Source organism: Trichoderma aggressivum (assembly GCF_033847375.1).
Source record: "Trichoderma aggressivum f. europaeum strain CBS 100526 chromosome Unknown scaffold_018, whole genome shotgun sequence".
NCBI lineage: Eukaryota > Fungi > Ascomycota > Sordariomycetes > Hypocreales > Hypocreaceae > Trichoderma > Trichoderma aggressivum.
In genome coordinates, this window is record NW_026946384.1 from 1 (window position 1) to 24,145 (window position 24,145).

A 24,145-nucleotide genomic window follows, 5' to 3' on the forward strand; every position below is an offset into this window, starting at 1 on the left:
ATAATAATTAATAAGGCCTAAAAATAAGCGTATATTATATATATTATAATAATAGTGCTATTCTTAAATCTTTACAATCTTACTGGTTAAGGGCTGTTAGCCTTATATTCTATATAAGTAATTTATAAAATTAGTTAATTTTTAGTAAAATATAAACTTTAGGGCTAAGATAGTATACTTAAAGAGTTTTATATTAATTAAAATCTTATTTAGGTTTTATAAGTACTTAAGGATATATTACCTTATACTAGGGAGTGATTTTTTATTATTATATATAGTTTTTACCCCTTATACTATAATATTATTTAAAAATAGGTAATATATAGTAGGTATAAGATTAAATAATATCTAAGTTATAATTTATTAAAACTGCGTTACTAAGTTTATTATACCTATTAGTAATATATAATACTTTAGTAGTTTAATTAAATTTATAAATATTATATAATTATAGCTTTTAATATTAAGAGGTATTTAATTATAGCTAGAGAAAAAGTCTAAGAGGGAAAGTAAGGTATTATTAATAAAGTCTTTACTAAACTCTTCTGCGCTTAGTAATATAAAGGTATCTCTAAGGGTTACCTTATTAAGTTAGGTAATTAAATTAATAAGTTATAGCCCACTGTTTTTTTTTTAAATTAAAAAAAAGGGATTTTTATATAGGCTATAGCTTTTTTTTAAAATTCCTTTTTTAATTTATATTTATAAAAGATTAATTACCTTTAAGACTATAGCTTTTAGAATTAGAATTATTCTTAATTACTAAGTATTATAAGGAATAACCTTAATTTTTTATAGGGGAGTTATATTAAGATCTAGGTTACTATTTTCTAAAAAGTCCTAAAATAAAGCTTTCTTTTTATTAAATAGGATTTTTATTAAAATTTTTATTTTATTTTTTATAAAGGTTTTTTAAATAGTTTTTAGTATTATTTTTAGCCTTTTTTTTATTAATCTTATCCTATAATTAATTAATCTAAACTTAAGAGTAATAAAGGAAGTATAAGGGGTATTTAAGTTAAGTTTTAATTATATATTTTTCTACTTTTTCTTTTTTTAATTAAAGTTCTTAGTAGGTATAAAGTTATTTAATAAAGTATTATCTACTAGGTTTATTTTCTTATACTTTAGTTTATATATTATATTTACCTTAAACTTACTATTAAGTAAATAATACTTCTTCTTTTTTTTTATTTACTTCTTTTATTAGATTTTTTTATAAAGCTTTTTTTATAATTCTATTTTTATATATTATTTTATTTAATTTTATATTATAAATAATACTACTTATACTATAATTTTTTTACTTAAATTCTTAGGGATTTTTACTATTTTAATATTATTTTTATTAAATTTAAGTAAGTCTAAGTAATAACTTTTATTAACCTTTTACTTAAAAATAAGGTTAATATTTATTTTAAAAGCTTAGGGATATATCTTAAGGTATTATTTTTCTATTTAATAGCCTTTATAATTAATATAATAACTTAAACACTTTTAATTTAGTATTTTATATATAGAGTTTTATTTTTAAGCTTATAATTAAATATAAGCTAAGAAGCTTAAATAAATAATATATTTAAAATAAGGTTTTTTAATATATTAGCTTTTATAATATATATATAAATAGTAACCTAAGTGTTTTTAATATAAACCTAGGTAATTACTTTACTTATAATTTTAATTAAGTACTTAGAATAGCTTTTTATTACTATTTTATATAGTATAATTTTTAAACCTAAGTCTTTAGCTATTTATATATTTATTATATTACCTTAACAGCCGGAATTAATTAATGCTTTTATAAGAGAAGTATTAGTGCTACTTAATTAAACTTATATTATTAAAAAATCTTAAATTTATTTAATAATTTTTCTAAGTTAGATTACATTTGCCTAAAGATAATCCTCTCCTATTACTAGCTTATATTACTTTTAATTAATTAATTCCCTATACTTATTAAGCCTTAATTTTAATATTATATTTACTATAGTAAAAAGGCAAAAGTATATATTTTTCTCCCTTATATTTATTTTATTTTAAAAATAAATAATTATAATACTTATTATATATTTACCTATTTTTATAATTATTTACTTTAATACCTTAATATTAAAGTAGGCGCCTTTAATAACTAAGGCTTATATAAAATTAGTTTTACTTAGTATTTATAGCTTAGTTAAGTTTTTTTCTAAAGTTAGCCTTTTTTTAATAAACTAAGTTTATATTACTTTAAGTAATTTACTAATTAAATAATTTACTAATTAAATAGCTACTTTTAATATTACTTTTAAGATTATTTTAATATTAAAATTAATCTTATTTTTAATTATTATTTTTAAAATTAATTTTCTAGCCGCTAAGTATTCTACATTTTTATTCCCTTTAAAATAGGGTATATTAGTAATTTTATATTAAGCCCTGCTTTTTTTTAAAGTATTTATATTAATAGCTAGCTTATTTATTAACTTTATTTATAGTATAGTAGTAGTAGGTTTATTATTTTTACCTAGTTTATTAGTTTTTTATTACTTATAGCTATTAATCTTAATAATATTAACTATAGGTATTTAATTAAAATCTTAGTTAATAACTAATTCTTTTTTTTACTTATTAATAATTAGGTTTTTAACTTTTTTATAAATATTATTAACTTTTTATAAGTAATTAAGGAGTTTAGTATTAGAGATAGGGTTATAATTTAATTTATTATATTAAACTATTAGCTAGTCTTTAAAGTAAAAGCGTATTATATTAGTAATAATACTTTTTATAAAGGGATAATATATAACTAAGGGCAGTAAAGGAAAATTAATTAATTTTAGTAGTATATACTTCTTTATTTATATACCTTTCTTTACCTTTATAATTATATTAAGTTCCTTTATAGTAGCTACTTAATTAAACCCTTCTAAAGCTTTTACTTTTACTTTTTTAATAATTATTTATATATTACTATTAAATTTAAAGCTCTTAGCTTATAGAATAGTTATTTTCCTTATATTTATACCTTTTTTAATAAGGTTTTTAAATAATTTTAAAGGGATAGCTATTTATTTTAAACTAATTTCTATAAATCTAGCTTTTTAGTTATAATATAGGAATTTAATCTCTTTATTATATTTCTTAAATAAGTAGTTTTTTAAGTAGTAATCCTTAATACTATAATAAAAGTAAATAAGCTTTTTTTTTTTTATTATATTTACCCTAAAATACTTATACTTTAAATTATAATTAAATAATTTTTTTTTATTTTTAAGAAAGTATAATATTATATTTATATTAAAATAGGCTTTTATAAATTTATAAAGTAATTTATCCTTTTAATAACTATTTAAATAAGTTTTTAGTAAGGTGTTTTCTTCCTTAACTTAATAAACCTTAATTTTTAGCTTATTTATTTAATTAATTAATTACTTAATAGTAGAATTATTTTAGTAAGAGTTATTTATTTATTTTATAGTTTTTAAAGTATACTTATTTTTTAATATTTTATATATAGTTTTCCTAAAGTAATTATTATTTTTATTTACCTAAGATTACTTAGTTATAGAGGTTATATTTATTATCAAGAGGTTCAGTAAAGCTGCAACAGCTAGGTCAGAGGAAGGCTACGCCCCAGCCTTTGGTTCAAAATCCAGAATCAATCCGTAGCTCAACCTGATTGGCCACAGCCGACCAAGTCAAACCTCGAAGATTCAGGCCACAAAGTATGACCGATCAAGGTTCAAGACCAAACTCAAAATGCGCAAAAAGGCCCGAACAACAAGGTTCAAGCACAACGCAACTGGCTTCAAGCCCGCAACTTATAGTTCAATCAATGACTCAACCAGACCAGATAGGCTGTTGCATCGTTCCGTCAGGTTATAAAAGGCAGCGATAATCCTTGAAAATGGATTGCGTACGCAACGCAAAAGACCACCCGACGAGACAACGCACCCTATACAAAAGCAACGAACCCTTGCAACAACTACTACAAGACAAGTCAACGGCCAACCGAAGTCTACCACAAACAGCCACAATGGCTAAAGGCGATAAGAAACCGACGGCAACCACTGCTAAGATAATAGCTGCTGCTGCGAAAACTCACAATCCTAATACTATTGGCGCCGCAGAGAAGGTCTGCCAGAGCCTAAAGAATAAGCTTGTTTCAAGATTAACTTCAACACGAACTCCGCCGATATTTTCTAGATTAATCTCCTGCAGTCACATGCGAAATAAGCATTTAGAGATTGGAATCCTCATGCGTAAATTCGGATCAACTCCTCCCTCCACAAAAACGGGCTAAAATCCCATCGATATGCAAAACAAACCGGTTAAGCACCTGGTCTAAGTGATTCTATTTACGTTGACTTTTGGGGTTGTAAATGGACTTTTTCTATTATTCAACGCAAATTATATCCAGAATACACCAAGAAAAACACGAGTGTTGCCTATAAGGGAATTGAAACCTCTGCTCTTCTCCTCTCATCCGCTTCCGTATATGTGCGAACGATATGCCTCAACCAGCCCCTTGAGCCACTATGATATGATATAAATGACAAGAAAAAGTAAGAAAAAAAAGAAAAATTGTGGCTTCCATCTCAATAGCCCGTCTTCAGAAGAAAGGGAAAATCAAGCTAATAAAAATATTGGAAGCAGCAGTATTGCGCATTGAAAGCCCTTGTAAGCATGCTGTAATCCAGTAAAAATCGCTCTATGTATAAGGATTCAACTCGTCACTCTCCAACTTGTCTATTTACCGTCGGGTCAAAGCCGTAATCGTCTTCATCCATATCCGAGTCTTCCACTGGCGGCGTCCCCGCACCAGTCCTCTCGCGCAATGCGCTCAGCTCAGCTCGTATGTCCAGGAGGATTTCAGTTTGCCGGCGCATAAGCTCAGCCAGAGCATTCGTGCTCACGACAGCGCCGCCAGCTGAGGCAGAGCCAGCCGCTGCCGGCGATCTTCGCTTGGCTTCTCGGCGCGCAAGCAAGTTATACTTGGTGGCCAAGTCTTCGTATTCTGGGACCTGTTGATTAAGCAACATGGGGATTGTTAGCCAAGGCCGATGAAGCCAACGCAGCTTTGCGTTGTGAGAAAACACTCATGCAGAGTCATTCACTTTCCTCCCAATATGCACACTAATGCTGAGCATGGAGAAAATCAACATGATTGGTAAATAATCTCGTAATGAAACACTGACCTCATCGCCCTGGGACACTCTGAGGGATGCAGCTGCAACGGCGCGCGCGGCGGGCTTGATTTTGCCATCTTTGTCTACAAGCAACTATGTACAGGAGGTGTTCAGCAGGAGTTTTGTAAGCAAGGGAATGACGTCGCTGGAGGCAGTCTAATAGTAAGAATACCAAATACAGACAACGGCAATGACGACTAAAGGAACCACGTACGTCCTCGCACTTATGGTGACCGGCAACGCAGTGAGAACACTTGGCGCTCTTCTCTAAATTAAGTGCCAGCCCAGCATTCAGGGCCCATGTCAGCTGTGTCATATCTCACTCGCAGCGGATGCGCAGAGGATCCGTAGCGGAACACCCCCAAGGTAAAAAGAGGAATCAAGTAGCTTGATATGGAAAAGGGGGAGAGGACGAACCACCCTGTCCACGGCATATATGGCCGGGAGTTTTGACCATTCGACCGGCGCATGGCCGACAAGGCGTTGCCCAGATGGGACCTCTTTTCTATTGAATGATGGTAGGATTAGCGAATTGACGAGCAAAAAAGTTGAAAAGAATTCCTGATGAGCCAGGAGCACACTTACGGCTGGAGGTTCAGGAGTCATGTTAGATGCTTTCTGACGCGGTATCTGACACAAAACCGTCGGTTAGCTGTCCCGAATTACCCCAATGTACTCAATAGCTTGCTGTCAGACGGAGGTGGACTCACCACTGCCAATGACGGGTTTTAACAACGAGATGGTAGCGAAGGAGCAAAAGCAATTATTCAGGTTTAGCCTGGAGGAACATTTGTCGTGCGCGCACGCCCTCGGAGGCCCGCTTCCTTCGGAACTTGGGGCAAAGTTGGTGTGGTCGACACAGTGATAATTGGAGCGAGAAGACGACTCGAATCTCGGAAGGAGTTCTTGATAGCTACCATAGACGTATTGCTTCTCGTATGGTGGTGATGACAAACAAGAAACAAGCTATGACGGCAATGTGTGTTGTTCTAACGTCGTTCAGCTTCCCGCAGCGTGAGTCGTCTAAGTGATTTGAGAGCTGAAGTAGAAGTCTTCCGAATGTATATGATGCGGAGTATCCTCGAAATGGTCAAGAAAGGGACTGCATCCACACCATCGGGGTAATCAGGGATTAAGTAGCGGTTGGATGAGTGCGGATGACACGCAGGTCCGGAGATTTGTTTGGTCTGAGAAGCTAAGTTAGACGCCAGAAATTATCTCTTGGTGATCGAAGTATTTTCTTCTTCCTCTTCCTCTTCTTCTTCTCCTTCTTCTGTTTATTGGTAGCGAAAGAGGATAAAGAGTCTCGTACTCAAGTTTACAATGCTTCTCTCATCATAGCCGAGTCTCTTGGGACAAGGATACAGCTGCAGCTCGATACCGGTTCGCCTGCCGTCGATAGCCTCTCGTACAGCAACCGGCTTGCGATGCAACCCTGGCCGCTCCGGATACGCAGCGGGTGCGGAGAAAAGAGGGGTGGCAAAAGATTGAACGTGGGCTTACCCGTGGCCCCCCAAATGCATCTCGTTGCAGGGAATGCCAATGAGATGCCCCCTCAGAGCTCCAATGAGCCCTCCACTCACGACACCACTTCTGGAGAAGAACTGCTGGCAGTGTCAGGGTAGATTCTCCGGCCTCGCGAAGGTGGTTCACTAGTAAGGCTGAATTCTGGCTGTAGCAGACAACGTATAAGCTCGCCTGGGCTGAGCACCGGTTTCAGTCCAGCCGCGGTTACCCGGCAAATGGTGATATTAGGGAAGAAGTGAAAGTACCAAATGATCCAAAAATGATTATATGGGAGAAGTCTCGATTTACTCAATCATGTAAAATTAAGACAGATCAAAGGTTTAAACCTAGAACATGTCGGAACAAAAGAATCAGGGCGATCCAGCCAAATGAAGGGAGGAGCATCCTCCAGGGAAGAAGGCTGTGCGAGAGCCGGAGATGCATGATTGACAGGATTGAAGCGTCCAAGCCTCGACGATGGAACGTCAAACGGTAACCGAGCTTAGTAGTAGAATGGCGACTTAGGTAAGATTGTTGAAGGAAGGGATGCGAGTGCCGACATCGCAATGCGAAAGCCAAGCAATGGATTTACTTACACAAATAGACCTCTTTCGCATAATGATACCGTTATGACACCTTTGGCTTGTTGTATAGACAGCACAGCACTTCTCCTTTTGAGTTCGCTCTCTTTTTAAAAATGTTCTTATATTTTAGGTGATCTTTGACCATAACGTTTAGTAGTGTGTACTCTATTTGTTAGCAATTCTGCATGTGGAGGATTAGAAATGAGCATTAATGACGTATAGCGCTACCCAATTATAGTAATCTCTTCTTATGCATGAAAAACCAACTTAAAAAGAACGAGGGGGTGAAGTAAAAGGTGATGCGTTTTGTCCTAGTCATGCGGAAATCTACTCCATAGCGTAGCACTGGCGGCTGTTCTCCCTAGATTGCCTCTAACTAAGCCGGAGCGGCAGTGAATGTCTGTCTGCATGATCCAGCTCAACGCCTCAGAAAAACCTGATGGCCTGTTGTATTCAGGGCATGCGATGTGACAGAGCAACAGCATCCGGCCCGCAGTGAGCTCGATACAGTCCACGGAGAACTATTGAAGTGACAACCCAACATTAGACATTATTGCTTGGGTTGGAGAAGTAAGACATGGCGACAGACGGTCAAAAACCTAGAGCATTTTGCTCGGCGATTGATTCAACTAGTGCAATGGTATTGGTGGCTTCAAGCTTCGGCCAGGGATCTGTGCCGAGGGACGGCAGAGTTGAGCTGGATATTGTCTCCCTGCTTCATGTGGCAGCTCGGATTGTTATTTTGTGACAGGTAAGAAAAGATTCCTCACTTGATTTAGCTCCCCACGGCTCGTAGTATAAGACACAGAAACGCGGGCTTCTCATGGGTCGGTTTACGAAGGACGATGTCCGAGTATCTGTGTGCCAAAATCATGTACCAAATTAGTGAAGTCAAGATGACTTGATGGCCTCACGAGCGGCTTGGCAAATTTTGCCCTCGTTTTTGGTGGCTGGCTTCTTTGAAACAGGAAAAATTGATCCATTTCTCTACAGACGAAGTTACGACAACCGCAACACTAAATCTTGCGGAGAATTTGAAACGCATCTTACTGACGCCACGGAAGAGTGCCAGCACCCAAAGTTGCCTCGTATTTTTCATTAGCGGCTGTGGCAATCTTGCACAGCGACACTAAGCGGCAGCACAAGCCAAGGGAGGCTGGATGGATGGGTAATACTGCTCAGATTGATAAAGTAATATCTAGTATGAAGAGCACCCCTGCTGCCGCTCTTTGACGCGGCCCCGTAAACTAGCCTCGAGATCTGCGGCGCTCGCCGAGATGTGCCGATCATTTAGTCCTGTTTTGATTTCAACCTGTGAGGCATCATCGGCTCATGATGCGCATGGTGGCTTGCGTACTACTAGATTGCAAGCTTCATCGGGCGATGCTGAGAGGGGGGATGAATTCTAGGCGTCTCGTTCGGGATATCCGTGTTGAGAAGAGTTGACTCAGCTGAACCGGGTCAACGGGAAGCATGTACAAGGAGGGAAAGGCAGCGGCAATGGCTCATACCATCTCCTTAGATGACCGTTTGGCAGCGAGAGGCGCTGGGTGCTGACCATCCTTCAGCTCATGTGCCGCAATTACGTGAGTATGTACATTAGCATTCCCATTCAATGCAAGGGGGGTTGCGGGATTACATGTACTTTGATACCTCACATTTATTAGTACGAGTATGTGCCATGTGATTAGGCTCATTTGCTACTCTGAACGAGAAATACAAGAAAACTGCTTCATGGAATTCTTATTTTAGATGTATTGGTAATCTCAGAACGCATCAACTGCTTGGGGCTCCTATAAGAACTTCGAGCAGTCAACGACTCGGCCACTTGCTGACAGCGGATGGACAGCTCGCGTCTCGGCAGTCGAGTCGGGCATGGATTAGACCGAATCAATGCGAGTGGAGCGGTCTTGAAAATCGTCCATGATTCATGCTTTGTGTACAAGAGGAAGGAAAGTTGTGTTAGAGCCAAGGTTTGAATCGCGCCTGAATTGAAATGGTGTGTGGGATCCAGGACATAGGATGGGGTGAGGGGGGTCTTTTGGTGCTATGAAGCCGGAGGGCGAGAGGACCTGACGCATTGGAGCAAGTTCTGAGCAAGAATGTTCTCGATCGACAGGCAAGGCACACCCGATGTGTGGTCAAATGTGTGATTGTACTTGTACTTGGATCAAGGGAAATGTTCAGCTCATCTGAACAAGACTCTCTACGTCACCACATCAGAGTCTTTCAAGTACACCTACAGTTAAAGTACGCGGCATCCATCTCCTGCTTCTTCGTGTCTCACCCACTTCAGATTGAGTTTGTTCCCGTCCATTTGTCCTTGATATTGCTGGTTTAGATAGTATGTGCGAAACAATGGGCTCCAGGAATTGCCGAGCATCGCCTGATGTGTGGCCAGAGAGCAGGGACGGGACGACGAGGGGCGCTGAGACTTGCATACGGGCTGTACCTGTAGCACCTTGATACGCAGCATGGGGATTGGACCGAGAAGTTCTCATCTTCTACTTGTCGGTTCAATTTAATTTATGTATTGAGGGGTTATGGCCGTGAAGTGGATGTAATGATATATGAACGATAATAACAATTTATGCATAATGACTGAGCTCTTCAGTATACGACAGGCAATCAACATGAGTATTTAGCCCACCAAAGGCCAACGAGACTGCCTTTTGACTATTCAGAATAATTAATAAACAAAAGAAAGCCGGTTCTTGTACAAAATCCGTGAGAAACATTCGTCTACAAATGGAGGAGGTGTTGCCTCCATGCTCTAAACGCCAAGCGTGATATCCCGTGGTTACAGGCGGCAAAATTCGGCGGTCGTGCTGCAGTGAGCAACTCCAATTAGCATCTTGTCTAGTATACATGTAGTTCTCTCCACACGAGAAGCATCTATTGGTTCGTCTGATGTTCATTAGCTCGAGGGGTGCGATTCTGCGTTCACACTCTCTGCCTGCTATACATTCATCTCATCTCTACTAAATGAATTTGAGCCCCAGCCACTCCGTTAATGCAAGTTTTCTTCATTTCGATGCCTCCATCTACCGTATGTCTCCTCAATAACACCCAATGCCCGTGGCTGAAGAAACCCGACTTTTTGGTCGCAGCCGAGGTATTGCGTATAAGTGATCAGTCCCCCTCCCTTCCACGGAAAAGTACATGTACACAAAGATATCAATGTGTTACACGAACCCACTTTGCAAGCTGCAGGAACGTGGCATAAGCTACGGGCTCTCCCGCCCCTGTCGGCAAATGAAGGGCTTCCAGAGTAGCGAATGAACTGGCAGATACCAAGCATGTTTCGTAGTGTACATGCCATTGTAGGTATTATTTGTACCGATACATAGGTATCTGCATCAGTCATGGTAGATACCTTGATGGCACCCAGGTAGGACACGGAGCGGTGTTGAAGAGACAACGAGAATCACGCCGGAAGTAGCTTTGAGACATCATCTGGCAACTCCAAGATCGGTCTACAGCCTGTTTTTGAGCTCAACACGGCGTCACGACATTCCGTTCTATAGATGGGCACCCTTTTACGCCATCCCGTTTGATCTCAGCTCGCCCCCGGATCTGCATACGTGCTACTGAACCATGCTCTATACGGGCTTAATCTGCGCATAACACTCTGTTATGCAAGCCAAGCACCTAAAGATCTTTTATAAAAGCTGGCTATTAGGCATAGATACCTTTCCGTTGTGGGTAGTATCGCATCATGTTTATTTATCGTGCCAGCTCACGTCTCCGGCTGCAGTGTTCCGAAAGTGTGGAAGGCCTGGTGTCGGGACCGTCTACTCCTTCGAGCTTCATTCGCATTCTCAAGCCTCGAGGATACCGGAAAGAGTTAGTTCTGAGTTGTACGAGTAAAATGCACTCTCCTTAGCTCAACATTTTGATGTAAAACGAATACTACCCCAATACTCAAGCGTACTGTATCTGATTTAGATACAAGTGGTGTGAGTGATATCGTGCCAACACCCCATAGTCTCCCCTCCTCTTCGTCCCCCCCCCTCAATTCTGTAAGTGCTGCCATGTTGCCGTCCGTTAGCATCAAAAGATGAGCATGTACCTCGCATTTACGAGGTTTATCTGATTGCCCGGACATGCAGGAGCCACTGCTTTTAATCAAACTTGAAGTAGACATGCTCATAAGAAAACGCCATTCAATCGGGAAACCCGACTTTACACTATCAGCAACCGAGGTGTGGCTGATACATGTGCCGTCCACCCAGTCCCAAAGTCTTCCTCCGTGGAAATGCCTTCTCACCTGTGCCTTGCCACCCCTTGCAGGTAACCAGAGTATTGGGAGGGAAATAATATTTCGGATTCTCACTACACTGTTTCACTCGTGCTGATTGATAAGCCATCTTGATCGATTACTCCTGCGTACCTCGCCATTTCACCTCAGGATGAGCAAGAGTAATAGGCTTTCAGCCGTTAATTATAGAAATGCCTTGTATTCTCCTGAAAATGTCGTGACAGCGTAAATTGCCACGTTTTACCTTGCACAGCCGCTCAGATGCAACTCCAAACGGCCTTCATGGGAAACACCTACGTTGAGTGTGACCTCGGGACGCTTCCGGGAGGGCTGCACTTAACCGCCAACAGACCAACTTGGATGCAGCCTGTTCCGCGTCTCCACATGTGGGTGTAGTTATGTTCCGCTAATAGCATGTTCATGTCTATCAATTCGCTCATTAGCTGCTCGAGCAATCCCAAGGGCGGTCATGTAAATCTTCCGTCAGAGCATTTGAAAGGGGTGAGATGCCCGAGCGACATCGGCCCCTGACAGTTCAAGTTACCACCTGTATGCTCCTCGGGGATTTCTTGTACTCGTACTAAAAACTTGAAGTCCAGGTCACACCCAGGGATTGCTTCTGTCCGCTCGTCGCACACGCTCAGATTTCTGTTGCCCCGTTGCACGGCTAGAGGCATCATCGGCGTTAGACCGACGGGGGGCGCCCTCCCTTCCACCTAGGCTCGGAACGACGCGCCGCTAATGCGCCCGGATCGGGCCTCAGTGGAATATTAACGCGGAGGATAGATGTTGAGGAATGCCGTCGTGTTGGTGTTGCTCAGCCACCGTTGAAGATGGACGGCTGCTTGAATCAAAACTTGCCCCCAAATTGCCGCCTTGTGCCGGAGAGCGAGTGACCTGTAGAGGCTTCATGAAATAGTACAGAAATTGTAATAGTGTGGGGGATATCTTGGCGGATATGAAGAATATTTTCAGCTTCTTACGCACGCCATCCCTCGTCAGATGGGCATGCCTGGATCAAGAACTCTTGATGGTTGATTCTCTGTGTGCCTTATTCGGAAGGCAATTAAAAAGGTTTCCAGTTCACGTTGATGGACCAAAAGCTCCCAAAACATCATCCTGGAAGCGCTCGAGGGGCGGCCAATCTGATTCAAGAGGATGCGGTTGCGCTCTAGACCTGCGGGCGTCATAGCGAATGACTCCAATCAGAAGCCTCAATTGGGACCAAAGCCAATGAAACATGTCAATCTCAACACCCTCTATCAATGTTGCGTCACATCATCAGCCCTTTGAGCTCTTGGCCGCGACGCGAAAATCCTTTCTGCTCGTGCCCGATTTCAAAAAGGCATAGAGCTTATGCTGCGAATATCGTCACACGACAAGGTGTTGCTTCATGTGCATGCCGTTACGCTATGGCTACTCGTGATGGCTGCTTTTGTATCTTCCATGACGGGGACAATGAAACTCTTCCCTTCAAGTATACGTGGCTGTCTGGCGGCACGTATAAGAGCGCACTCACTAATAAACTGGTGACGAGCAGCAGTTATGGAGGCGCTTGACTTGCTCGGCTTATGGTCGTAGTACATAGGGCTGGTTCTTTGAAACTCAAGTAAACACAAGGCGCCAAGTGCCAAGATGATTGACTAGTCGCCAGCCATGCCACGATGCTCATCCGCAGCGAGAACCTGTATGCCGAGCGCCACATCCTGTGAGGTGAGAGACACGCAGATGCGAGCGGCAATGAGAGTTGAAGGTAGCCTTGATGTGTGGCGTATTGAGCAAAAGGTTCCTGGCAGACATGCTTCTTCTTCATCTTCTTGCCGTGCGCCGCCAGCGCCAGACATTGATTTCCAACAGCCAACGATATTTTGCAGACAGAGTAGGCATTAGTATGTCTTGGAGTGGGCTATTTTATTTTATTGCTCCCTCTTCTTGACCTTTGCGGGATGAGAATGACGACATTAGGGCCCTGCTTGGATATTCTAGCGTGCCTGTCATGGTTTCACTTCAATATCGACCTTGGATATAGATGCAGTAGTGAGTTGCTGCTCAGCCAATGTGAGCAACGAAACGCTGTGTTTGCCGCCAAAGCTGAGCAACGTAGACAGCCACCGAGAGGAATTGCTTGTGCGAGCAAAACCTATAATAGAAAGGAAAGGGGACCAAGAGGTCGCGATGGCCCGAGTGATTCAACGACATCAGCGGTTCTAGTTGACGACATGTTTCCAGGCAATTACTCCGTACTAGGTATGTTACCTATCCTAGCTAGTGGGCATTTCTCGCGTTGACGGTGAGAATACGACGCAATTCTCGCCTGCACCGTACCGTTTGCAATATCGGGAAAGCAAGTAAGCAGGGCTGTCTGGGCAAGGAGTAATGCGTGTGAACTGGCGACATGGTGGCTGCAGTTGCCTGTCTTCCCGACTCCTCTGCTTCCCCTTCATAATACACGGGCACTGGAGGACATCGCTCGCCTGCACACAAGAAACCCCCCTGGCCCATCATTTGGTGTTCTGCTCTGCTCTGCTCTGCTGTCATCGTGAGACCGATAGCCGGACGGACTGGCCAGGCCGGAATCGAGGACCATGACCTCAGAAAGGGCCCACGTGTGCAAATAAAGGTCTTGGTTGTGGATTCAATGTGACGCTCTACCGAACCAGGCGGGAATAGAGAGGCGGATGGTGCCGTAGCGGCTCCGTAGCGGGGATCAGGAATTCTCCCTTTCCCCAGAAGGGACCATCACGGCGTTGATCCTCTTGAATGGAGTGGGCTCTCCTCTCCTTGCTAGCGTAGATTGTACAAAATGTCCGAGCAATTACATTACTAGCAGCAGAGTGGTAGTACTGTCGCTGCGTATGTGAATGTCAATGTCAATGTGAAAGAGAGACGAGGGAAAACGACTTGAGCAACGGCTGAACGGGCATCGAGAGAGCACCGAGGGGCGTCTCTGGCTCACCAGTGGCCGGTCGGCAGCAGCCCCCTTCTTCTCCTTTTCGTCGCATTGCATCTTCGGCCCACCCATCCCATTGAGAAAAGAGTCAAGTCCAGGGCCATTGGAACCAAGTGTGCGGAGAACAGGCGAGGTGGAGAGGACCAGCGGGCTGACCCAACAAGTCTAAGCAGCCACGGCTTGGACGAGGAGGTTTGTGATTCGCGTCGTGTACAGTACAGTCCGGCACAAAAAGGAGGGACTCTGGCCGCATCTAAGCGATCTCGATTACTGGATTGGCGCCAGGAGAGATCTCCCAGGTCCTTGTGGGCCTCCTTTAGACGCATCCCTTGCCTCCATCTAGATCGTCCCCATTGGGCGATGAGCTGCGGACCCGATGCTCATGGGTGCGGGTGCCTATCGGAACATTGAACTTGAGAATGTATGTAGGCGCGAGCATCGTGTGGTAGCACTTGGGCCTTGTCCTTGTCCCTGTCTTCCGAGAGATCGTTGCTCTCATCTGCCGCCCTGTTGGCTCGGCGTCTCTTCTTCGTTCTTCTCTTGTCCTTCTCTCATTCATACCCTTTGTTGTCTCTTTTGCAATAATCCGGCCACGTACGTGTGCCAGGCGGCGGCAGAGACCGGCATCTACAAAGAGCACAGACGGACAGGATATGGGCGGCGGCAATATGTTGTTACTTACCCCGAGACACGATGCACCGTGTCTCAGGCACTGCTCATGCTACCTCACCGAGACAGCCACAAAATGCAGCAAGGTAAATCAAGGCACCGGTAGGACGGAAGAAGACGCACCTGCTTGGGTCTGGCTCCGTGTTTCGCGTGCTTCAACCTGTATGCCGTAGCCCTGCCATAGGTATCAGTCAGGAAAAGCTTACCTGCAACTGGGCAGCTGGGTTGCGACTTTGTGGTACCACTCACGAAAGCGCCACTCCATATCGTCTCAAGTCTGGCAAGGGTGTTACTGGTAGGGAGAGAGAGTCGAGGCAGCCAAGTGGGAATCATTGTGGACAGCCACATGATCAAGACTGCTAAGTGGTTTTTTCTTTTCCTTTTTCTCTGCCAGGTTCCCTTTTCTTTCTCACGGCACGGGCTCCGTTCGGGTGTCTCGCTGACTTGAACATTGAACCCAAGCGGTGTGTTCTCTCCCCAGACCGCAGCCTTCGCAAAATGAAATGCCATGCCTAGACACTGCGAGCTTGGAGAGAGTTGATAAAATGTCTTCGTGAAAGCCCCGGCCGGTAGCAGGCAACACAAAAGTTCCCACATCGTCATGCCCTACATTCCCCGTCAAGACCTCGGACGGAACAATTTGGCAAAGGACAACTGCCATAGGCCCCCTCCCCCCTTTCTCCTTTTGCCACCTGCTGTACAACTCAACAGCCACGTACAGCCACGAGATGACAGCAACAATGCGCCGTGTTGCGCGTATCTTGGCCGAGGCATTCTGAACTCGGGAGTTGGATGCTAAACTGGCAGATGCGGTGGTGATACAGCCGCCCTGAGCGCCAGCTCGCCCGCTCTTCGTACAACCTCGACTAGGTGCGGAATATCCATCTCCAAAAGATGTTTGCGACTAATTTGCGCATAAGGATCCATTTTCGGCATTACATAGCAGAAAGCGAGATAATGGCTGCCATATCGGTTCTCCATGAGCTCATAGGAGCCTACGCCACCGACTTGGGAATGCAGGCTCCATCTCATACATGCAGCTATTAGCGCAAGACATGTAATCGACGAACAAGATTGCTTCCTTTGGTGTCCGTCGGAGCGTCTGATCAGTGCCAGACCGCTATTAAGCAGCGGGAAAGGAGAGACCCCGGGCGGCTATATGAACGCCGTCGCTGATCGGCCGAGACATTTAGGACAGTCGAGGGAAATTGAAGGCTAGGAAAACTAATTGGAGAAGAGTGCTTGGATCGGAAGCCTCTCTGTCTCTGGTAGAGCAAAAGGCAAGATTGAGCCAGAGACAAGACAGCATGAAAGTGGAAACCAGGGGGTGCGTGTGGCTAGCTGGACCAGAACATGCCTCTCCGCTCCTCAAGTCGAGATCCAGAGACCCGGCAGATGGGATGTCGTACGAAGTCCTGCACCAAGCCGCCAACTTGTTGGTTTGATGCTTTTGCTCGGCTGAACAGAAACCTTAATACAGCATCTGGTAGTACTGGGTGCCTTCGAGGATTGGTTTTCCTCTTCTGTTAGCTGTAAAGCGCCATGTCATAACCGTCCGCCGCACACCCCATTTGCTAGATGCCAGATCAATAGCACCTAGGTACGATGAGGATAGAGCCTAAATGTGATATCTGACAACAGCTGTCCCTTAGGGACATTAGTTTTTTTTTTCAAGGTCTCATATCGCTCCATCAAGCCATGTCTCGCTTGAGAGGCGTGGAAATTCTCTTCCCTTCAGCAGTACTTGACGCTCTTATTACATCATTTCAATATGTACAGGATGAGAGATTCAAGGCGAAACAGTTTAATACTTGGGGAGAGATCTGGAGCCTATTACATTTGTCCGTTGACTGATGCCAGCCTACTGCTTTCTCATCAACATCGGCATACTGACCTGTTCTTCTCCCCAGACCATCGCCCAATAGTATTCTTGATGCCACTCGCTTAAGGCCCTGAGATGGGGCATCTAGATGCGGGCTACATTGCGTGCTGCCGGGATGCCTCCATACTGGGACTGGACTGAACTAGGTAGAAACTTGAAGCTGCAAACACAATCGGCGATAAGACCGCCACTGGAAGAGGCACTGAATGTGCTAGTGGGTGTCATTGATGCATTGGAGCTGCTGGGATCATTTGGCCATGGGCGGATGAAACATGGACGAACGGGCGGCTTTACACCAGGACGACGAGGCGCGCTCAAGTCGCTACCATGCCCTTGTCTAGTCCAAAGAGGCGCCGAACACTCTGACCCTTCATGTTACCAGGACTTGTGCCCTACGTCGAGGCCAGCGCATGTGCAGCATGTATGAAGTACCTACATATACGCGGGTGTGCCTGAACCTGTGCCTGCGCGTCCATGTATATGCAAGTACAGCAGAGCAACAGCAGGGCTACAGGATCCCGGGCGAGTTGAGTCTGCAGATGCTCTGCAGTAGTATAGCATTCGGTCAGTGCTAGCACGAGGCAATAATGCCCGCGTTCTGGTGCCTGAACATGATGTACTCAATTACACTGGCCGCATGGCCACTGGACGGTCAAGTTTCAAGGTTCTTCCGTGTCTTCCAGCCAAGCCAGCAAGAGGTGTGCGGAGAGTGTCATCCAGCCGAATCTGCCCCCGCGCTTTTTGAAAAAAAAAAAAAAAAAAAAAAGTCCATATCAGGTATCTTTACAACCAAAGCCCAGCCTCTTCTCTGCCGTGTCGTGTACTCGCACCGCATACAACCTACCATGTAGTAGTAGCATCTCGTGCCTCGGGCTTGGGCAGCCGCCCAGCTGGGCATGGACAAAGTCGCTGAGAAAAGGCCGACCGGGGTTTGAGGGAGGTGTGGACCAGGGCTTGAGCAAGCTAGTGGAAGCAGAGAGGGAATCCTTCTCTTGCGGAACACACCCACGGCGGGGGAGGCGTGTGTCTACCGATTTGGCTGGGGTGTGTGAGAGAGAGAGAGAGAGCTTGAGCTTGGATGATGAGTGAACCCCCAAGACACCCCTGGCTTGTCAAGGTACGGATGGCGTCTCTGATACCTCGCGGATGTGTGACTATGGTCAGGTAAGGAGGCAGTACAAAGCCTCGGCCTCGTACTTGTACATGAGAAATACTTGCGCTTTCAGGCAGCTCAGGAAAGGCTCAGGTAAAGCTCAGGTACTGCGCGGGAGCATCGTTTCTCTGACCCTGGACCCTGTCTAGAGTAGTGTGATGCTGCTAGTGCTCTCTCTTGCTTTTTTACATCGTATTCAGTACATAGACGTGTATATAGTATAAGAGGCATCGCATCTCCATGATTTGCCTCGATGTCTGTATATATATCAAGCCACTGCCGTTGTCCTGTTGAGGGATTCGAATTCCTCTTCCGGCTCTATCAAGATCGAGTCATCACATCCCATATAATATCATATATCGCCTTGTTTTGTACATCCCATCTTATACATACGTCCTCTGGCATCTTCTCAGAGAGGACTTCATATACGACATGTCCTTTACAGCAGGAATTTGGGACTATCCTTCGCCCTCTTCCATCACTCCTCCAATGACGGCATGTGCTTCCTCTGCCTCAGTAGCTTCACCTTCATCTTCACCGCGAGACTCAACTTTCCAAGTTCAGTCGCAGCCAGTGTCTCTGGAATCACCGCCCAGGTTTTCTATTTCGACTCCTCCGGGGACTATTGATCCTGCAGATATTTCAACAACTCCTGCTCGCTCAAACAAGAAGAAGAAGGATTTGATGCCTGTTCACCACGTCCCCTACCGAGAAGAAGACGACTGGACAAAAGTCTCAGATCCCAAGGAAAAGAAAAGGATACAGAACCGAGTTGCCCAAAGAACATACCGTATGACCACCCGTGTCTTACTTATCATCATCTACCCTTCACTTTCACCTTTACTGCTATTTCCCGTGGGCTATACTACATATCTTCATACAACATTACAGTTGTGAAGGGGGCGTCGCATTGCTAACCAGAAGGACATCATGATATACAGGTCACCGTATGAAGGCACGCCTTGGCGAGCTCCAAGCCCGACTAGATAGTCACGAACGCAACCAGGCTCAGCAGACAGGAAACTCGGAGAACATCGATTCATCTTCGACAAGCGGATCCGTTCGGGGCTTTACAGCCATCAACAATCAGGTTTCCGGCGTCGAATCATCCCCACCTCCTATGCCCCAAGATAAGTCCCCCATTAGCCAGCCCCAGGCGCAGCCAGACATGTATGAACGGCCTGGCAATGAAGCCGAGCTTGTATTCCAGCATTTGCCTCGAAACACTCTCAACAGCCCAGCGCAGACGCAACCATCCCCCGAAACCAATGTCCTGCTCTCTCCTCTGGCTCATCCAGTCCCAGAACGAGTTTCCAAAGTACCCCACGACTTCGTGCTAGACTGTTTGCGTTTCCAAACGCAACTATTAAACCGCCTTAACAGTCTGCAGCAAGAGGCCCATTTCACCCCTTCTTACACCCCGAGCAATGCTGCGCCGCCACAGCGTGAGTCCTAATCTAGATCTACTACACTACCATTGCCAGGAGAGAAACTACATGGACTAACTGGAATATAGCTCTAGAGAACTTGGCCCAACCTGAGCATACCCAGTGCTCAAATTCCTTTTCCCCTACTAATGTGGAACCCATGGAGTTCTCCTACGAGTCCAGCGGCGACATGTGGAAGACAGATGCCTTGCCCAAGTCTCGCCCTCCGCCCGCATCTGATGAACCCATTACCTTCCCACCACTTCCTGCTGCCGCTACACCCAGCGCAGTCCTAAACAGTCCCGTTCCTGAGGGCCCCAATCAAAACCTCCGGCCTACGCCTCAGCCTGTTACCCAAGCTGCTTTAGGAGAGCGCATCGGAAGCATCATGGAGGCCGTCCAGGCAGCTGGATTTGATAGCTTTGATGCTCTCGTCTCTGCGTACTACTGCGATACGTTTGGAGAGGCTTCTCCTCTGGCTAATGAACAACGTCTGAGTCGCAATAGGCGACTGCCAAAGGTGATTGCCGATGTGTTCCAAGCAACCACAGGATGGAGCGCGTGGGAGCGCCGTGGGTTTCAGGAAGAGATACTCAAAACCGCCGAATCCATGCTGATATCAGAGGGAGCCGGTGCTCGGTCTTCTGTAATGTCCAAAATTGAGCCTTTACTGGACTCACACGACCCAGCTAACCCGGACACCACCGCGGACGCTCTAACCAATCTTAAACGATCTATTCAAGATGAGGTGAGCAAACCCGTGGTTGAATCGTCGTGGATCTCGGAATAAGCTGCTGACTAGGCCAAGCTGCCCAATTCATGGGCTCTAACAATGGCTCTGGCCTCTGGCACCCGCAATTCCTTTCAAAAAGACCGTTCAAATGCGGCACTGGCAACAACTCTCCTCGTCAATTTCTCAGGTCGAATGCCCAAAGATCAGCTGCTGCAGATTCTGAGCGCATGTCTTTGAAAATGGATGCATGGCTGGTCTGACCGGTTAAAGACACATCCGGGTGGTTGCTTTTCAGCATGCACGTCTTATATTTGGCCTGAACGCTGTCGCAATGAAATTGGTACGTTGCCTATACAGTACAATTCGCAGCAGCCCATATTCCTTTGGAATTCCGGCTGACAGGCACAACGCAGTCGTTGCATTTGAGATCAGACTACTATCGCGGCTACGTGCTAGCCCGTGTTCGAGGCAACTCGGCGAGTATGAGATATAGTATTCGGTGACGATCTACAATGAGTCTTATATTATAAGATCAATTTGGCTTTGGTTATGTCAAGCCTTTATTCACCGGAATTTGTTTTCTGATTTCCCTTTTTTTCTCAAGTTACATTGAGTTTTCTCACTCCCTTGAATCTCCATCCTTATACCTTCACTACATCAAGAGAAAATGATTCTCTACGAATCAAATTACGTATACGAGGTATACACGTTCAAAGCCACTTTAGTGGCACTACACCTCAGAAATATGGGTTTCTTTTCATGATACATCAACTGACCATCAGTGAGATTCTGGGCACATCTGGATGGACGGCCGCAGACTAGCTCTGTAATGGGGACATTAGGCGAGAAACAGATCAAAAATATTACAACGTGGGGCGTTGTGGGAGTTTATGGATATCAGCCAGAGTGGGCTACCAAAAATAATTTGGGAATCACAGACCGTTAGCGGGAGTTTAATTGATTTATTTATTAATCTGCTGTTCTTTGCCTCATAGTATTAGGAACCCTTTTGCAGAATCCTTCTCCATGGCTAGCATCTTCCTGATATGAATGCGTTGGACATCCATATAGGAATGCCGGCCCCAAGGAAATAAGTCATGTTGGAATACCCAGCAAGTAAAGAACCGTTATCCTCATTCTCCTAAACTAAGTTGCTTTGGGGACCATCGGCATACTGAACGAAGCAATATCAGATGGAAAGGTTTCGGGCAAAGACTGGCACCGCTAACCTGCGTTCCGTTACCGATGTCATCCAACCAACAGTCATGACTCTCGGCTGAAGGTGGGTTTCATTGCCATAAGGGGTCTTTTTGTCCCTGTATATGTCGTAAGCAAAGTACTGAATATGCGTGCCGAGACCCTTATTGTGGAAGGGGGTTTCTGAGAAACCGTGTCTTTGTGATGACGAAACATAATAAGCCGAGACTCTCTAGCTATTTGGAGAGCATGTGTAGCGCTTGGTATGTATTAAAGATACTAAAGGGAGGGCTAGGGACTTATTTTGATAGGTCCAGGGAACGAGTGTGGTGATTTGTGCGGCAGCTGTATACGAAGAGTTCACTCAGGGTAGTACCAATGGTGGAGAGACCCAGGGCTGGGTAGTTGGGTTCATCAGCCTTCCAGGATTCTGATGTCGTCTTCTTGCTTTCGTTTTTCCCATCCCCTCTCCCTCTTTCATGCAGTATTCGAGACTCGTTCACTTTGTGGCGTACCTGGTTCAACCGTAGATTGGAGACGTGGGTGCTTGCGATGTAACTCTCGTGGGCTGAATGTGGGGGATTAGCAAGCGATGCTGACAGCCGTATAACAATAGCTTGGTTCGTTTCCTTATTTTACCGCCATTCAACAGTGTTACCCTTGTCGTTTGGATAGAATAGTTGCCGTTGTAGGCAGTGTGCGTCTTATTGCAATGTAGGTGGTGCAAGCGGCAGTTCATACGAACTGGTATTTCCCCGCTACCGGAACTTTTATTGCTGCTGGTGGTGTTATTCTTTTTTAACAGGGGTGTCGGGGAGACAATAGTTCAACGTCTCTTTCAGAGGTCCAAGCGCTGGAGGTTTGCTGTATGCAATAAGAAGTACGGTTGACGTGAGTCGGGGCAAGGATGGACGTGGTAGCATTGTAGGAGGGTAATATTGGCTGCGTGAGTTGCAATCTGTATAATTCGGCGAATCATAGGCAGTGTGTGGATATAGTCTGATGCTCTGGGCGTCGAAGAGTGATCAATAACGAAGAGTATGCCACGAGTCGGTGAAGGGGAGTCGCTTTTGAGCGGCTGGATGTATGAGGAAGCTAATGCCTCTATGTGCCAAGAAGCACAGGGAACGAGCTCCAATCCGGTATATGACGATGTAGTTTGGCATTGTTTTCCTTTACTGGACAAAAAAATGCTGCAGTGAATATTCTGGGGGGGGGGGGGGGGGATATCGTCAGGCTGTTGTCAGCATGGATGTAACATCGGCAGAGCTTGGACGAAAGCAACGAAACATTCCCATCTATTCTCTGATGAAGTTTGTAACTGTATGGTCGTTCAATATCGGAAATGGCTGATAGGCGCTGAACCTGCATTCAGCACTAAAAACATAGCGCATGAATACATGTACGCAGTAAAGTAAGCTGAGAATACTGCACGATCGAAGGACCGTGTGCCCCAGGCGGCCAGTGAGAGGAAAAGCCTTATTGAACGGGAGCACTTGAAGTTGGCCACCAATGGGGGGTCGAATAGAAAATGCCGAGGTTTCTCTTGTATTAAATAGAATTAAGAAATGAAACCCAGAGCGAGAGGACGTATATGGGGGCCGTTGGTGTATGTAACCGCACAGGATAAGTGGTGTTTTGACGCCTGTCTGGCTTTGGACCTCGAAGGTTGGAAGTTGAGAGAGTACATCGGCCGCAGCTATCGTAAACCCTATAGACAAGATCTGGAGATCTAATCTATTTCCTAGGCAATTGAATGAAACAGACAAAACAGCAAGGCTTTATTCTTTGGCTTATCGTGGTAACAGATGGAAGCGACTTCAACGCTTTGCCAAGGGCTTCTCTGCTGATATCATTCGTCGGTGGCTCGGGGACAGCATCGATAGCATGCGATGCGTAACTGTATAATCAAGGCGTTGAAAAGCATAAATAGCTGTGTTCACACCAAGATGTGAGAGTAGAAGATGAAATAGTTTAATCGAGCTAGTTGCTCATACTCCCGGAAGGCATAGCCCAGAGTAAATGTTCTTGTCTCAGCTGACCTTTGTACCTACCGGCATATATCTGAGAGTTGTTCATTTAAAGTCTGGCGTTGATCTTGGTGATGTTGTCAACATGATATTGTCGAGTTTGGCACCAAGAGTTGGAAAAGTAGTGCTCAGCATGTGGATCGAGAAGAGGAATATCAGGGCGGAAAGGGGAGACAGAGCTGTTCTCTTTCAATGTTAGAAGCAGATCAAAATGCATCAATCCAGTTGGATAAGAATGAAATTGAAGTTGATATACCTGACACTTAGCAGTCAAGACTGTGACCTAAGGCGCATAGTTTCTGGAGTCTCGATGTAATAGGGCTGTTAATTGAGCTTGATCTGAAGACAATTCAATCGCAGGTGAGTGTCGTAGCCCACATGTAGTCTCAGGTCATTAACAAAATACTAAAGTGGGACATTTCGAGATATAAATAGACTCAATATATATCTGTTCGATTTTTTGTCTTCTTATAAATCTCCTGCAGCACCTTTGCAATTATCGCCTAACCTGACTTTAAACGTTCGCAACATGACTGGTGGCGGGAACTCCGATATGGATACAACAAGCTGTCTTCCCTA

General features: G+C 44.4%; 2 protein-coding genes across 2 annotated transcripts; one reads left to right on the forward strand and one right to left on the reverse strand.

Annotated features, from left to right (window-relative positions):
• Positions 1-4,718: 4,718 nt before the first annotated feature.
• Triagg1_5192 (uncharacterized protein) lies at positions 4,719-5,780 on the reverse strand (the record flags this gene model as incomplete). The annotated part of the gene is made up of 4 exons (XM_062899679.1): positions 4,719-5,009; positions 5,184-5,267; positions 5,389-5,441; positions 5,498-5,780. The coding sequence occupies 4 exons, from the start codon at positions 5,778-5,780 to the stop codon at positions 4,719-4,721; spliced, it is 711 nt and encodes a 236-aa protein (XP_062755666.1).
• A 13,348-nt stretch (positions 5,781-19,128) lies between these two features.
• Triagg1_5193 (uncharacterized protein) lies at positions 19,129-20,576 on the forward strand (the record flags this gene model as incomplete). The annotated part of the gene is made up of 3 exons (XM_062899680.1): positions 19,129-19,624; positions 19,696-20,354; positions 20,415-20,576. The coding sequence occupies 3 exons, from the start codon at positions 19,129-19,131 to the stop codon at positions 20,574-20,576; spliced, it is 1,317 nt and encodes a 438-aa protein (XP_062755667.1).
• Between the last annotated feature and the right edge of the window lie 3,569 nt (positions 20,577-24,145).